Source organism: Centroberyx gerrardi, chromosome 9 (genome assembly GCF_048128805.1).
Source record: "Centroberyx gerrardi isolate f3 chromosome 9, fCenGer3.hap1.cur.20231027, whole genome shotgun sequence".
NCBI lineage: Eukaryota > Metazoa > Chordata > Actinopteri > Beryciformes > Berycidae > Centroberyx > Centroberyx gerrardi.
The window spans coordinates 28,688,101-28,705,083 of NC_136005.1; the positions used below are offsets into that span (position 1 = coordinate 28,688,101).

A 16,983-nucleotide genomic window follows, 5' to 3' on the forward strand; every position below is an offset into this window, starting at 1 on the left:
GCACTGTAGACACAAGAACTATACTCATTTCTAGACAAACAGACAGAGGATGTCATCGGCAGCATAATAAGATACAGCACAGGCCGAGAAAAGTCATAATCTTTGACATTTTCATATAAATAAATGTCCATTTTGCTACTCTCTATCACCGAATGATATACCACAATAGTGCTTCAACCTATATCCAGGTCATGAAAGCTTTTACATTTGCTGTTCTAAACACTTGTTCCGGGGAAAAAATCCTCTGAATAAAGACCTGCATCTTCAAACTCCGTTGCAGCCTCTCCGCATCATGTTTACTTAACAGAATGAGAAAACAACAATCGGTCCCCGTACGCGGAATCCTAAAGTTGTTTACCGCATGCAAAGCCAATTACAGCAGAAATCAGATTAGAATATTCAAACTGAGCGGCGGAGTTAAAGAGGAGGGAGATAAACGGCCCGCCGCTGAGGTTTCCCTTTGCGGCTACTAGATCAGGGCCTGTCAGAGGGAAATGCCGCTATTACACTCCGATTCCCACTCAGTGTCACACACACACACACACACACACACACACACACACACACAGTTATATACAGGTCCTTGGCAGGCAGCTGTACTCTCACTATATATCTTCTTGCCTCTAGTTCTACTCAGTGACAGAGAAGGATAGACAGAGGGAGGGAAGGGAGAAGGGGGGGAGAGAGAGAGAGAGAGAGAGAGAGAGAGAGAGAGAGAGAGAGAGAGAGAGAGAAAGAGAGTAAAGTAAGAGAGAAAGAAACAGAGGAAAGAAAGGAAAGATAGCTGAGATGGGATGGAGGACGTATCTCTCTCTCTCTCTCTCTACCCTCCTCCAGCTGTGATTATAGTTGTTCTCTATCCATCGGACAGACTGTCCCCTCCCACACACACACACACACACACACACACGCACGCATACACACACGCAATAAAACACCCGGAGGTTAGACAGGGTCTGGCTCCCTTCACTGCTGACAGCTTCAGCAATCTCAATGACAGGCACTGCAACAGATTTACAACTTTCTCAAGGGCTCTGGGGAAAACGGCCCGGAGATAACCCCATTGTGCCACTGGCTATAATAATAATCATCAACCATAACAGTTATTATATAGCAGTGGCACATCCAGAAGAAACACAACGCTGCATTTACATGCAGGGAGTAACCTGGCTATTGTCCATACTCTGGTTAAGGTCTTATTGAGGTTAAGCTGTTTACATGAACCTTTGATACCCTGAGATTGAGTCTCCCTGCTGGCATGAATAAACCAGAATGTTCCTGAGCAATGGTGGGTTACATCTAATACAGTTTTTAGTGACATCGAAATGTACCCATAATGCATGCCGTTTAATATAGAAGTAAACCAGGCATCTTAACTAGGTTTCTCAGAATCAGAGTATGATTACCAGGTAATTCTAACCCAGTTATGACGTTTACATGAGTCAAACCAGGGAACTAGTTAGCCATGTTTCTTATTTTGCATCTCCCTTTTTCATGTTTTCTACATTGAAGATAGAAGAAGAAGAATGACGGCTATAATTTAAGAGGGCATTATTTTTGTAGTTTTGAGCACTTCGGTGATATTAACTGTATCACAGAAAAAAGTACTGCTACAGTATATTATAATGCCTAACCTGTCCAGTCAATAATCATCATAAGGTAAACAACCACCGTCATAAACCCAAAAAAATAAAAGTCAATTATAATTTCAGAAAAGCATTAAGTATTAATTTATGTTTTGTTTTCCGTAAACATGCTACGTGTAGCAATTTAACATCAATAAATCACTACCACATCAATTTTGAGACATTAGTTGCGGCCGTGGTCTCATTGGTTTGTGATGATTACACCAAGGCATCAAGTAACTTGACAATGATACACTGATGCCTTAAAATGCATGCATGTAGTACCTTAAAAGAACCTATCCTCATAGCTTTCACCAGTTTGATACTACTTACTGTTATGGGTTTAGTTGGGTTTATACGTTCCAATACACCCCTCACTGGTTAGCCACAGTTGAGATGGCTGCTGAAGTATGATGACAGTAGAATATAATGCTATACTTATAACTGTTTAGTATTGTTGATACAGTATTACATATATCCTCAATAAAGAAAAGCCTCTCAGGTATTATTGCTCCAGAGAGTGGGATGAAGGGAGAGGAAAGCAACAACCAAAAGTCTCCGATGTTTCACCTCCCCCTGTGTTCTGTCAACCAGCCAATACACAAAGTGACTTTGCTGGATTCTCGGTGGACGTGAGAGACAAAAACAACTTCATGGCCTGGCAGGGAATGTGAATCAGCTGGTCCCTGATATAAACAGTTGTGGTCTCTGCGCTGCTTCCACAGCTGGACTGTTTTATTGTTGAGGGTCTATTTCAAAGTGTAGGCCATGATTGGAGTGTGGACATTAAGCTTGCTCACTCGCTCTAAGGCGAGTTCAGTAATAGGGTTGTTCAAGGTGGAACTGCAGAGACAGCATGCAGAGATAACCTATCAAACCCCCCACAGATATATTATGGTCATTTTGTGCTATGGGACAACAAAATCTGACTTGATGCACCTTTAAAAACTAAGGTATTGTCAACTGCTTCCTTCAGCCAATCAGAACGCTCGACTGCAGCTTCAGCAGCATACCAATTGCCTGGTATACTGTGTGGGTCTGTTACTATTGCTGCTTACTTGTTGTACTTGTTAATTGGTGTCATGTAATGTAATTGGCAATAAAGAGCCTCTGATTTTGATGTTACAAGCTATTGCATATCATAACTAGATGTTAGACATCCCCTGTTGGCTAAAACGATCAAACAAAACAAAAACTGCTGCTGGACAATGCTAAATATTTCCTTATGATCAGCACACAGAGCTGAAATCCGTCTCATGAAGCCTGAAAAAAAAATTTCTAAAAATTGTTAACGACCACAGTAAGATTAACTATTGATCAGAAACTGCAGGAGTCTATACACGCCAGAGATATCAAAGGTTTAAGTGTGTGTGCTCTGGTCAGGTTACGTGTTTGTGCATCCTTTATGTCACAAGGCGGTGTTTATGCCCCTGTCTTCGCCTGAGGGTGGGATTAGAAGTATCTGTAGAGGTGCTGCTGCTTTTATAATTAGAGGTTCAATTAGGTTCAATTCTGTCTAAACCAGGAAAGACCCACGAACCGCGCATGGTGAGTCTAGAAAGAAGCTGTTGCTCAAATGGACAGAAAAAACAAACCTTTAAAAACACCTTTATGACCGATCAGACGGCTTTTAAACCCTCAGATTCCCTCAGCCGCCTTTGTCGCTCTGTCACTGCACCCATTGTTGTTGTTGAGTTTTCTGTCACTGCTATTCCTGGCTTCCCTAGGTTACAGTTACCCCTTTAATCTTTCTGCGCCTCCCCCGGCATGGAGTGTAAATAAGTGAACGACACAAAGAGCGTACACAAATTTGGATGTGGCGACGCGTTCGACTGTGTTTCTATTTCGGGGCGAGTATACCAACGGCTTTAGTAAAGTGCACAGTCTCCCTCGGGATTTTGCAAAACTTTGCCATTATTTTTGAGGTGGTTTTCCATACATTTTAACCAGGAAACTTGTCAAAATCAATTTCCATATTTTTCCATACTCTCCAGAAGCCCAGAGAGGTTTTTTTTCCCCCTCGCTCCTTAAGATAGAAATGTTGCAGTACAGTGAGCAACAGATACAATCGTTACTCTCATGCGGAGGTTCTCGAGCCTTTTCCTCGGGACACGGAGCCGTGCTGGTTTTCATTCTCACCCATCGAATCACACACTAGGTGAATGCAATTAACTGCAGGTAGGATAGCAGCAGGATTAAGAAGCACTGGGCTAGTGTGTGGGCTTGGTTTTGGGACAGGCTTGGACTTTTGGGGGTCTGATCAAACCTCTAGTCAGAATGGAGAAGCCTGGCCAGAGTCCCTATTGAACACCTGTTCAATAGGGAACACCTATTGCCTTAAGTAGCTGCTAACCCTAAAACAGGTTCATTAGAATGGCTTTCAGTGGAGAATTTTTACAGTTCAGAGGGAAAAACTAAATTCTTGTTTTTTGACATAAAAATGGTCCAATTTAAAGATACTGAATGCACAGCACAAAATGTTGGCGATTGGTAACTTAAGTCTAAAAAATATCTGCATCGGTATCATCCTTCAAAAACCAATGTCGGTTAAAGTGTAGTGTGTAAAAAGATGAGTGACAGTGAAAGCCCTTTCAACCTGGACTATTGAGCCAGGAAAAATGAAACCCAGGTCAAGGCTCTGCTCGGGGTCAAAGGTCAGTGTTTAACTTGTATCGCCTCATGTCGTCTGCAATGTCGAACACAGCATACCATAATATTCCCGGGTCGCATGTGTGAAAGGGGGTGTGGAAGGAGACGGGGAGGGCGAGTGTGAGGAGTGTTGGTTGATAGCTAAAACGCCAAGGTTTGTATGATGACAGGCAGGATTTTGGCCGCCGGCTTTGTGACTCCTTGTTGGTTGGCAGCCTGCTGTCCGGGCCTCTTAGCATGAGTTTATGAGTCTACACACACACACACACACACACACAAAGAAATCAAATCATCAGACCGCAAGGCTATGAACAAAAACAAGTCCACTCCAGCTGCATCTTGAGTATGTCTGGGCCGAGCGATATTCTCACACAAACCCATTGAGTTTACAGTCAGTGAAAAGTCGAGAGGCTGCATTTTTATTACCTGCTTTCCAGAGGGGAGAGGTGAAGAGTATTGAAAAGATAACTCTCTGTCCTGCAAGGCTGCCGAGGAGACAGCCGGGGAGAAGGGCCAAGGGTGTGTGTGTGTGTGTGTGTGTGTGTGTCTCCCTGTCCCGGTGGCACAGCGGTCGTAAGTTAAGGCTGAGGGTAAGTGGATGTTGTTGTCAGCCGTCGGCGAAAGGCTGGAGGACGGAGCTTGTCTCCGGACCACCAACACACCATGCGCATCATTAAGCAATAACGGGGGTACACACACACACACACACACACATAAAACTCCAGCTCTTCCCACAACATAGACTAACCAGGTGAATTTAGATGAATCTTATGATCCTTTATTGATGATTTCCCCCGAATAAATCAATAGTGTTGACATCGGCATCCCATGAAGCTTTATCGACTAAAAGTTATGAAAGTCTAATTCTATTTTTTGAGGAAAAAGTGCCACAGTTACATCAATTTCCACATTTTGATCTCTTAAATAAGATGGTATGATGATAAATACGATGTTATGATGATGATGCAAAAGAGGGCAAAACACAAAAAAGGCAATAACTAATGCGATTGATTGATTGAGATCAACTCGGATATGAACTCGGCCCACTCCTGCCTTCATGTTATGCTGGAAAAGTGTTTTTATGCCGATGACTCATTTCCTCTCTCATCTTATTTCGCCGATCCATACTCATACTTCGGAAGTTTGAGTGAGCAAATTGCACAAACAAATCAGTTCTGATGCAACTGATTTATTTGTGCTTCTTCCCCGGAGCGATGGCTGCATGGTGTCAACACGTCCCTGTCCGAGTCACGCAGACAAAGAAAACTGTGATTTCTACCATTTCCTGCCTAACCCCCCGCTTCCCTCCCATACTCAAGTCTCCGCCGCCCTCGTCACACCGCCGTTCTGACGGCAGGCGAGCAATCGTTATGTGTGAAAACGGCATCGACGGCGTTTTGATGGCGTTCGCCGTCTCGTCAGAGAAACCCGACGGCTGTCTAAGTGTGGAATAGCTGCTCGAGGGGAAGGACGAGACATTCACACTAAAGCACCAACACCTTGCAGCACATTGTTCTGGTGTTAGGAGGCTGTTTTATGTGGAGAAAACTGTCAAGATTTCCAGTTTTTCCAGATTTTAGTCTTGTCATATTGATTCAATTTAGTCAATTATTTGCTGATTTTAGTAAAAAAAACACTAAAAAAAACATTGACAAAAACATACTTACTGCAGCATCACTTTGATTTTAGATTAGAGAGATTAGCACCACATGATTATATTTGTAATATTTAGACATTTACCAATTTCTCTGTCGGGCTGGCTGATATTTTTGGGAACATTGTCAAAATGGATAAACGGTTATTACACCCTGTATGTAAAAACAGTGATTGGATAATTACAATTACCATGTCTCCAATTACGTACAAGCGTGCATTTGGCTTGTCTGCAAGAGTAAATGCATGTCTGTGATTGGATAATGCAAACTTCTTTCTGTTAACAATACAGTGACTTTTTTTCCAGGGGTAGTTGTGATAATCATAATAATAATAATATTTTAATCTGCAGTGTTTTTTTGCATGTTTTCCTCAATTATAGAATGAAATAAAAGTATTTCTAATATAATCACGGTGCTGAATAACTACTTCTCATTAGCCGTCATTGACTAAATAAAAAAAAATTGTCAACTGGTATTTTCATCATTCATTTTGTGACAATTTAGCTACAAGAGTGAGAAGGCAAAAGAACAGAGGCAGTCCAGCGATTGAGAGAGAGAGAGAGAGAGAGAGACAGACAGAGACAGAGAGACAGAGAGACAGACAGAGAGAGAGACAGAGAGAGAGACAGACAGAGAGAGAGAGAGACAGAGAGAGAGACAGAGAGAGAGACAGACAGAGAGAGAGAGAGAGACAGAGAGACAGACAGAGAGAGAGACAGAGAGAGAGACAGACAGAGAGAGAGAGAGACAGAGAGAGAGACAGAGAGACAGACAGAGAGAGAGAGAGACAGAGGAAGAGAGAGAGACAGACAGAGAGAGAGAGAGAGACAGAGAGAGAGAGAGAGAGACCAGTGAGTGGACGACAGTGTGTGTTTTCAGACGGTGGAGTGTGTGTGCAGAGCGCTGCTGGAAGCGCTCCACTCACACATCAGAGTGTTTACTCCGACCTGAAAGCATCTGAAAGCAGGCCAGAGGCGGACTGCTTTTAAACCGTTTGTTCTACAATCTTGCTTAAAGCACACATGCACATACATACATTCCCCCACCCCCATACACACACACACTCCCCCCCTCCTTCTCTCTCTTTTTCACACACACACACAAAGAAAATAATACATCTCATTTAAACTCTCATGCTGCTAAAAGGTTTAGCAGCGAAAGCTCCTTGACCTGCACTGCTTTTCACATTTCTATTTGATCACTCTTGTACTGCTTACTGATACAAAAGAAAGGCTCTCCATTTTTAGGGCTGCACAATATTGGCAACATATTGACTTTTTTGTTTACTGAATACTGCAATTTTATTATGAATTCTGATGTGAGTGTGCCAAAAATTATGTGGTGGGGAGGTTGCAGATACTCAGTTTGAAGATTTTTGTGTCGTGCAGCTTGATTTCACAGTTTAGTAGGGATGAGACAATTCAATATATCGCAATACAATAAAATAAAATGTGACAATACAATAATATGGGGCAGAAAAATGAATCGAGATATTAGCTCCATTTTATTCTGCTGTAGTAATCACAAATGAGACAGCTTGCCCAGCACAGTTTCACAAGCTCTCCAAATTATATTATTTGCACTCTGTAATGACATTTTTAAATTGTTGTTTACATTCTAGCAAGCCAATGCCATCGCTAGAGAGATTTGTGGCTCAGAAATAATAATTTCTATAAACAATTTTGTCGTCCCTCCCTGCTTCCCCACAAAAACAACGCAGCATCTTGCGACGCGGAAATCGCAGTCATCACTACAGCGAATTCAATTTCGCAGCGGTACCCTTTCTGATCCGGGAGGCGAGTCGTAAGTAAACGTCCCGACTCGACCCCGCGGATGCCGGGCCCGCGGCGGGATTGATGTGCGCTCTTTCTCCGACTCTTCTGGGGTCGTTTGAACGCGGCGCGCCGAGGGCTTCGTCAGCCTAACGGGAGCTGACAGCAAGAGAATGAACTCTAACACTCGCAGGCTGCTTTCCCTTTCATGAGCTTCCAGAGAAAACCCTGCAGTGAATCAAACCCCTCCGCTCAGGGGGGCGCGCGCACAATTGTGTGAAACAAATGCGCGCGCATGTGCACAAAAACACACACACACACACACACACACACACACACACACACACACACACGCACATCGTATTCCATGTTACATTCCCCCGACATGTCTCTACACATTCCTGTCTAATCTATCAAGCTGTTAAGGGTGACAAATGTGTCTAAGAAAGAAAAAACATACATGCATGTATGCCCGAAAGCAGCTACACACACACACACAGTTCCTCATGCTAGGGCGATGACCTGAGAATAGAGGTCGTTGCTGCGAGTCGGTTGTTTCAGTGATTTCACGCCGTGTTGCTTTCAATCAGGGCCCGCATTGAAAGGTCTCATAACTCTAACGTTAATGGGGCCCAAGGACTGTTAAACAGCTGAATGGCTTGGTTTCTTAACGCTGGTTAAGGAGCCGAAATGGGTCGCCAGCCTACTTCCGGAGGGTCTCTCCGTGTGATGCGTATGTTTCGGCGGGCCCGCGCCCTAAGGTAACAGACGTTCTCATTTGGGTCCCGACATGAAAGAGTGTAATAACCCCTGGCTTGGAGGGTTGCCTAACCGGCTTGTCCGTTTAATTATTAGCCATTAGTAGAGACCAGTGGAAGGAAGGAACTGCCCAATTAACTTGTGTTAACTACAGATCAGGGATTTTCCTGCAAAGCGGTCATTTTTTGCACCTTTAGTGCCAAAGTGAAAGGAAAATGAGAAAAAACTTTGCTTCGAATCATTTGACTTTTGGCGCCATGCAGTCATCCGGCCAGTAGAGAGCGTTAAAAACAACTCAGCAGGAGTAGTAGAAGAAGAAAAACACTAGTAGGCATCTCATTTGGTTGTGTAAGCGGCATTTCCCTCCGAGCTGCTTGCTTGGCTAAAACAGCAACTGTTGCCAACTTGGCGACTTTGCCCCTAGACTTAGCAACTTTTCTGACCACAACCTTACTGCCAGCGATGAATGTTGCAGACCATGGGCAAAAATGTTAATGTATTGATTCCCAAAGCTTTTGGGAGTCTGCAGGGTGTCTCCAGGTCCTTAAAAACACTTTAATGAATTTGATTACCTATATTCAAGGCCTCAAAAGTCCTTGAATGCAGCCTTTAAGCCTTCAGTTTTACAGGTCTTAAAATGTTGTGGTCTTTTGGTGAGAAATCAGACCAACCATGTGGATCCATATTCTGACAAGTTTTTTTTTGTTTTGTTGGAAAGCTTGAATCCATCCATAGGTTTTGAGGTTTCCCATGGGTGAACATGAGTGATTCACATTAGTGATTCAAAAGCTGTAATCTGACAAGATTAGCGGACAAGTAATCACCTCTCTAAATGGAATCTAAATGGAATGAACCCTTTGGGGGGGAGAAAAAAGAAAAAAAAATCTTTTCATTTTTTTTTTAATACCAAAAAAGTAACATGGAGTGCAGGGAAGGGAACAAAACAAGCCAATCCAGGCCCTCCCTCCCTCCCTGTCCACTACTGTCCTCTCCTACACAGCAAAGCAGTGGAAAGTAATACAAATAAAAATATAATAAAAAGATTAAGGAACACCAGGTTGTTGCCAGCTTGCCGCAGAGCCTGAGGTCTCTAATAAGCGTCACCCCGCATCCACTCTCTACCCTCGTCACATGGTTTTGTCCTGCCACTGTTTCCCTGTCTCAAAAACAAAATTACAACCCTGCAAACCAAATCCCAAGTAAACAACAGGCAGTACGCTGCTGTGCCGTCCGCCCAAGCAAATGCAATACAGCCACCGCACAGATCTATAGATAGGTCAGAGAGCATTTCTCTGCTTATAGATAGGCTGCTGGTAGTGTTTCCACAGGTCTGAGTGCAGATGGGCCTGGCTGAGCTGTATCAAATCTCTAACATTATGAGGCTGCCACACTGCGCTCTCTCTCTCTCTCTCTCTCTCTCTCACACACACACACAAACACACACACACAGAGGAATTGGATGACTGATGTAGTGGTCATGGAGCTCAGCTGCCAACATAGTGCTGACAGAATTTCTGAATGGAGACAGAGCAGGGCAGCCTGGCACTGACAGAAGGCTATTTCCACAATCATTCAATACACAAACACACATAGGACGCTTGATTTTAACTTGATTGTGCTGGTTGCTATATCCAAATGAATGTGAAAAAAGTCTAGGCAATTAGAAAATCCATTAACTACATTCATTGCCTGACCCCGAACTCAGCGAACAACCATGAGGTCCTACACACACCACCGCTGAAGCCTCTAATAGGCTAAGTATGCTACACTACAGCTATTACATTTGACATTGTGCTGAACTATGGTTGTTCTGATATAACTTCTAGAGAATAAAATAACTATCCAACATTCATCAAGTATCCTACTCAAAATCAACTTTGAGATTGCTTGACCTGCACTGCTAGGCTACCATAATGACACTAATAGACACAAATATAGTGATTTGGAGTAACCATAATGACGCTAATAGACACAAATATATTGATTTTGAGTAACCATAATGACGCTAATAGACACAAATATATATTTTGAGTAACCATAATGACGCTAATAGACACAAATATATATTTTGAGTAACAATAATGACACTAATAGACACAAATATATTGATTTGAGTAACCATAATGACGCTAATAGACTAACCTAAAAGCTGAGGACGAGCAAAATGTCTCACTTTGGAAGACTTTCTTATTTTTTTTACATGCAGTTCTCCACTGGACCTCCATGATTGCGCCAGACCTGGTTGCTAGGAGATTTGTTACGCACCTCATAAGGTCAGAGGTACAAAAACACACACACACACACAGAGGGTGATCTACCTTGCTGTCTGAGTGGTTGAGGTCAGTGGTCTTGGCTGTGGCGTCCAGGTCGGTTACTCCTCGGTTGGGGCTGAACTCCTCTGTTGCCGGCACCTGGCTCGGCTCCTCCGCGTCGATGTCCGTCTCCTCGGCAACGGCCGCCGTCTTCTCCGCGCCCGTCAGCTCCCGAGCTGAGCCGAGGAAAGCACACACACACACAGGTGGATGAGCACGCACGCCTGCACACACCCACACAAACACACACACGCATGGGCACGTACACACGCACGCATGGGCGGACACACACACAAATGCAAGTGAGAAAGAATGCAGAAACCGTATTGTAATACAGTGGGTGCTTGTGTTTGCATGTTTATGTACGTCCTTTCTCGCTAGTGTGGGTATGTGTGTTAGTGTGTGTGTGTGTGTGTTTGTGTCCATTCACTCACACACACATCAGAGTAACTCTTTGGCAATAAAACAGAGCGGCTCCACTGGCTTCATATTACTGCAGCAGCCATGATACACTGTCACGCTGCCAGCACTCTCTTATTTCCTTCGTTATGTTTTTGAACAAGATTTCCATTCCTGTTAACACATTTTTAATGGGACAAATTGGTCCAAACAGAAAACCAAGGCAGATATGATTACAGGGCAAGTTTTTGAGGCGATGGAGATGAACAACATGGCCTGTGGAAAGTGTCCGAAATGACATCTGGGATGAAATTAATGCGGAGTGTAACGGAATAGGCGATGGTGAGCCCTCCTCTTCCTCCCACACTCTGCTCCTGGAGTCAAATGTTTAAACTACTTGGACAGTAGACAGTATAACAGAGCAGAACTATAAAACTGTTGTCAGAGTTGTTGGCACAATCCCCTAGCTGCATTGCCTTAAGTTGTTGGTCGTGTATCATGGCCTCACCACTAAAGTCTTCCACATAAATTGTATAACTGGGGGAACTTAAGGTGCCAGTGTTTTTTTTGTTTTTTTTCTTGCAGGAACTGTATTTTGTTGCAGTATAACCACTGGAGCCATTCTCTTTTCAATGGCAAAGCTCTTTCTAGATAGTTGGCTGTAACTAATATAACTCAAGGCTGCATCTCACACAGCCTTATATGAAGAGTTTCATTCCAAAATAAGATACTGTAGACAACTATTCATAAATGATTACTGGCATGAAAGGATCTTAGTAGGCATCATATTTGACATTATTTGCAAACTGAAGCGCCTTCACTTATAAAAACAGCAAAATCCAATAATATAATCAGCTATATTCTTAAAATATGGAGCAATTAACACCAGGTGACATTTATTTTTCCAAGCAAAATGAATATAGAAAGGTTTGGCTTGAAACCCTCCAAATATTCTATACAGCGCAAAAGGGCGCCGGCCGCTGCTGACTCACTACACAGCATGCACTTACATGCTTAACAATGCCAATTTAATGTGAGAAGAATTTTCAAATGTGAGTGAAAGGTTAGGAGGAGAAAGGTAAGGGCCTTAAACAGGTAAGAGAGGGTGGGGGGAGCATGGAAAGAAATCGTGGGGATTGGAGGGAACAGGGTAAAGAGCCGGAGAAAAGAAGAGTGAGGACATTTTCTTCTCTTTTCCCTCAATTCCTTAATCCCCGCAGTATTCCTATTCCTCATCCCCCTCTTTCTCCCCTTCTCCTCCTTCCCCGCTTCACTCCTGCACATTTTTTTCAACCTACTTGAAGTGTTTGACTTGCAGACATCATTTTAGATTAAATCAAGCACTTCAAATTTGACCAAGTATTCAACATGTGTTTCATTGCTATTTGACCCGTATTTGTTGTTTCTTTCCTTATGTTTCCTCTTCTTTTCTCCTCCCTCTTAGTCCTAAACCTCCTTCTCAATAACTTCTTACCGCTGCTGTCCTCCCCTCTTCCTCCATTACTCCTCCCCTTCCTCCTCCAAAACCTTGTCCTCTGCCACTGTCCACCCCTATTCCCAGTCCTCCATTCATCCCCTCACCTGTTCCCAACATTCTCCTCCTTTATCCTCCCTCCTCCTCCTCCTCCCAGCCCTCACTGCCATCTTCCCTTCTCAGGTTAGATTTATCATCGTTAAGTCATTTGTCACAAGGAAAAGAACACAGTTCCTTCTTGGCAAAGCGGTTACTTTTCTACGTGGCTTGAATTGGCGAGACGATGCAAATAGGGGAATGCCATTTAGTTTGGGTATTAAATGACCTCTCCACTATGAAAGCTGAATATACAGGTTAAAGCAGGCTCAGATAGATGTGAATGGGAGGAAATACAAAAAGTTATATTGAATTCTCCCTGAAGAAATCGCAAACATTCTTTTTCCTCAGATCCTCCAATCTTGGGTTCACCACAAAATACCATCCAGTCATTTAATTTAGTATTGAGTCATAAAATCGTATGTTTCTGCACAGAAGTCCAGCAAAAATCGCGGTATTGTGAATCAAGTGCCATTTTTTTGATACTATAGTAGAGTGATTTGCATTATTCTGCCTTGTTTTAAGATATTGACATTCAGTAAATTCCTGAAAAGAGTGAAACTGCACTGGAAACAAGTGGAGTGATCTCATCTTTTGGCAGAATTTTTCACTTAAAGAAAACTAAGTTTGAATAAGATGAGACTAAACTGTTAAGATGGACATTTTTTGCAGTGTTGATTTATTTAACAGGACCCAACAAGATTTCTGAATAGTGCTGAGTGGGCTTTAACAAGCCAGCTATCATTTGTCCTTTAGGCTTCAACTTGGTGGTGCACTCCGCAATTGCTGAACTGTTCAATGGACTTTCAAGCCTATGGGCTTTACTGTTCCAGCTGTGTAAGACTTCCTCTTCTTCCTCCTCCTCATCTATCCCCCTCTTCTTCCTCCTCTCCTCCTCCTCTATCCCCCCTCTTCTTCCTCCTGTCCTCCTCTATCTCCCCTCTTCTTCCTCCTCTATCCCCCTATTCTCCTCCTCCTCTATCCCCCTCTTCTTCCTCCTCTCCACCACTATCCCCCTCTTCTCCTCCTCCATCCCCCTCTTCTTCCTCCTGTCCTCCTCTACCCCCCTTTTCTCCTCCTCTTCCTCTATCGCCCTCTTCTTCCTCCTCTCCTCCCTTATCCCTCTCTTCTTCCTCCTCTCCTCCTCCTCTATTGCCCTCTTCTTCTCCTCTCCTCTACCATTATCACCCTCTTCTTCCTCTTCTCCTCCTCCACTATCCCCCTCTTCTTCCTCCTCCTCTATCCCCCTCTTCTTCCCTCCTTCCTCTTCTCAAATGCGCAAAACTTTTTTCCTCCTCCACTATGCCCTCTTCTCCTCCTCCCTTATGCCCTGCTCTTCCTCTTCTCCACCATCTCCCTCCTCTCCTCTAATCCGCCACCACTATCCGCTGTTCTTCCTCCTCTCCTCATCTCTAATCCACTAACCCCCCCGCTCTCTCTGTTCTTCATCCTCAACCCCCCCCCCTTCTCTTTTCATTGCCATGATAATTAGTTCTCCAGATAAGCTCATTGGCTGTGCGTGACGGCTCTTGTGTTGCTAAACACACCGTGACAGCGTGTGTGTGTGTGGGGGGGCTATCACTGTGTGTGTGCATGTACGGTGCGTGGGTGATCTCGGGGCTCATCAGCATGTGAAAGCGAGCTGGTCTCTGGAGGGCTGGAGGTGGTGGAGGTGGTGGAGGGGAGGGGGGGTTGTGGAGATAATATTCCCCCAGCCCCGAGCTCTCCGTGTGGGGCGGAGGGGCGGTCGACGCCGGCCCGGAACCAGCAGATCCGTATGCTCCTCCCAACGTTCGCCGGCTCTCTCAACCGCTGAATCCAAACCGCTATCTCTTTCCCTCTTTTACACGCACGCACACACACTTCGACCCACGTGTCTCCGGGCCGCAGGCGAACCCCCCCATCCCGTCTAGAAACGAGGCAGTGGATAAAAGCAGCTCGGCCCACCAGCGCGGCGCCGTCTTTCTTTCGGTTGACTCATCCGTGACATTCGCTCTGGCGTCGGCCTCTCACGCTCGCCGGCTCGGGGCGTAATGCAGGCATGCTGAGGAACGTGCATTGCCTGTGTGTGTGTGTGTGTGTGTGTGGAGTGCGCATACAGCAGAACCCGCCTGTGCTGTCTGCGGACATCTCAAGGTGTGAGGAGTGTGTGGGCAAGAGAGAGAATGTGCTTGTATACAGTGGAACTAAAACTGATGTGTCATCTACAGCACATCCACATTTTCAAGCAGCGACTGCACATTTTGGATTATTTTTGGAGTATATGCAAGGTTCCCACCATAGTCCTCATGTAAAATTCCATGACTGAAGTCGAAGCTCTTCCCTGACTTAAGAAGAGGCACCTCAGCTGCCTAATGTCCCACCATGTAAACATAACTAGTCATGCTAATAAAGTCATTAACAAAGCCAATAAATGCATTCATTTGGTAATATTTCGATGTCAACGTACTTGTCTTCACGTAACACATGGGTGGTATTCATATGAACTCTGTATCTTACAGCATTAAGGAGTTATAGTAGTTTCAAGAAAATTTGTTTGTCCTCATTAATATGCAAATATCTGCAGCAAGGTGTTCCAAAATCTAATCAGATCATCTGCACTGTAGGGGTAAGTATTCTATTATATATTGTTATTGAGTTCACAAAAATGTGTCTACTCACAGACAGACAGACAGACAGACAGACAGACAGACAGACAGACACACAGACAGACAGACACACAGACATAATGTCAGGCATACTATGTGCCATGGAGGAGGGACATAAAATATTCTGCCTTCCCTTCCTGGTTTGTTAATGTTGTTTTTTTCTAAAGGGGCGAACAGTCTGGTTTCCGCTCCCTCTACCACCTCCATCCAATGTAATGAATGTGTGAAAAAAGTTTGTGAAATGGCCTGATATTTCCTGACTTCCCCAGAGAAATCTACCTAATTCCCTGAGTTTCTCTGTCTGGAATACATCTCCGGTGGGAAACCAGTATACAATGAAATACTTTGGTTTTAAAAAAGTGTGGTGAAAGAATGAAAAATCTCTTCTTAAAAAGTACCAGATTTTTTTTTCATTTTCTTTTTGATTCATGCACCTTAAAGGAGCTGCAAGGCTGTGACAGATTCCCCCCCCCCATTCCTCAACAAACACCGCACTTTGAAGTAATGCAATATGTGCTGTTCCCAACTAGACAAAGTGATTTGTTGGAAAAAAGACAAAATGGCAAATTCTTTTGAAGAGTAGAGCCGTGGCAGAAGTCCCACATCTAGCATTCATCTTGCATACTGTTGTTCTTCCACTACTGCAGCCTACTGTTCCTGCCATGTTGTAATATAGAGCTGAACAAGCGGTGAGCATCCATCACTACATCTGCTGATGACTGAAAAGTGAATTTTCCAACAATTCGGGGCAGAGCAAGAGTAATTAACTTTTACATGCAGTAAAGAATGGCTGTAGGCAAAGAGGTGCATGTGTCTCTCAGTGTGTGTGTACCTGTGATGGAGGAGTCGTTTTTTTCGCTGTGGCAGTCCTCCTGTCCGTCTGCGTTCTGCTGCGTGTGCTGCAGACTGAGTTTATGGCAAACCTCGAACGCCTGGCCAACCGTCCGCACGATACGCATGGCCTGGCTCTGTGGGAGAGGGGGGAGAAGAAAGTAAGAGTTAAGACTGGTAATCCTTGGGATACTGCACTGCTTTTCCCAGAGATCACCTGTCAATCAAACAGTGTGTCCAGTACTGAGACGTCTTTTTCCTGTAGGTGGCGCTCTTTTCTTTGTCTGTTCAGCCATGGTGGCTATCACTGCTCATGCTAACTACTCAGTTCTTCTTCTATTTATTCCAAACAAACCAGAAATGTAAAATGCATCACTTCCCGGTCATTCCTGGATTTTGCAGATAGACAATAGCAAAACTGACATTTATATGTATGACAATTTCAGAGAATTCTATGTTTGCTTCAATTGAATAGAGCTGGGTTTGCAGCATGTGTGTCTGCTTATCTCTCCCCTCTCACCGTCTGCACTGCTCTGAAAAGGCAGGTCAGGTGAAAACAACAGGGGGGGACTTCGGTCCGCTATCAGCTCTCTCATGTCCAGTTTGTCACAGTAGAGAGGCGGGGAGGAGGAGAGGCAGCAAAGATTTCATTTCAGAGCGCTGAAGCCTAACCTCCAGACACTATTCATCTTGGTTGAACGAGCAAGACAGCTGCAGAACATTATTAAAGCACGGCCAAAATACGAGAACAGTAGAAGACTCT

General features: G+C 44.1%; 1 protein-coding gene across 1 annotated transcript in view; it reads right to left on the reverse strand.

Annotated features, from left to right (window-relative positions):
- nos1apa (nitric oxide synthase 1 (neuronal) adaptor protein a) overlaps positions 1-16,983 on the reverse strand; it is a 156,633-nt gene that overhangs the window by 16,301 nt on the left and 123,349 nt on the right. Inside the window, exons 6-7 of the mRNA XM_078285628.1 lie at positions 16,222-16,357; positions 10,779-10,948 (exon numbers count right to left, since the gene is read on the reverse strand). Of these exons, the coding sequence (XP_078141754.1) occupies positions 10,779-10,948; positions 16,222-16,357 (306 nt within the window). The remainder of the gene's footprint in view (positions 1-10,778; positions 10,949-16,221; positions 16,358-16,983) is intronic.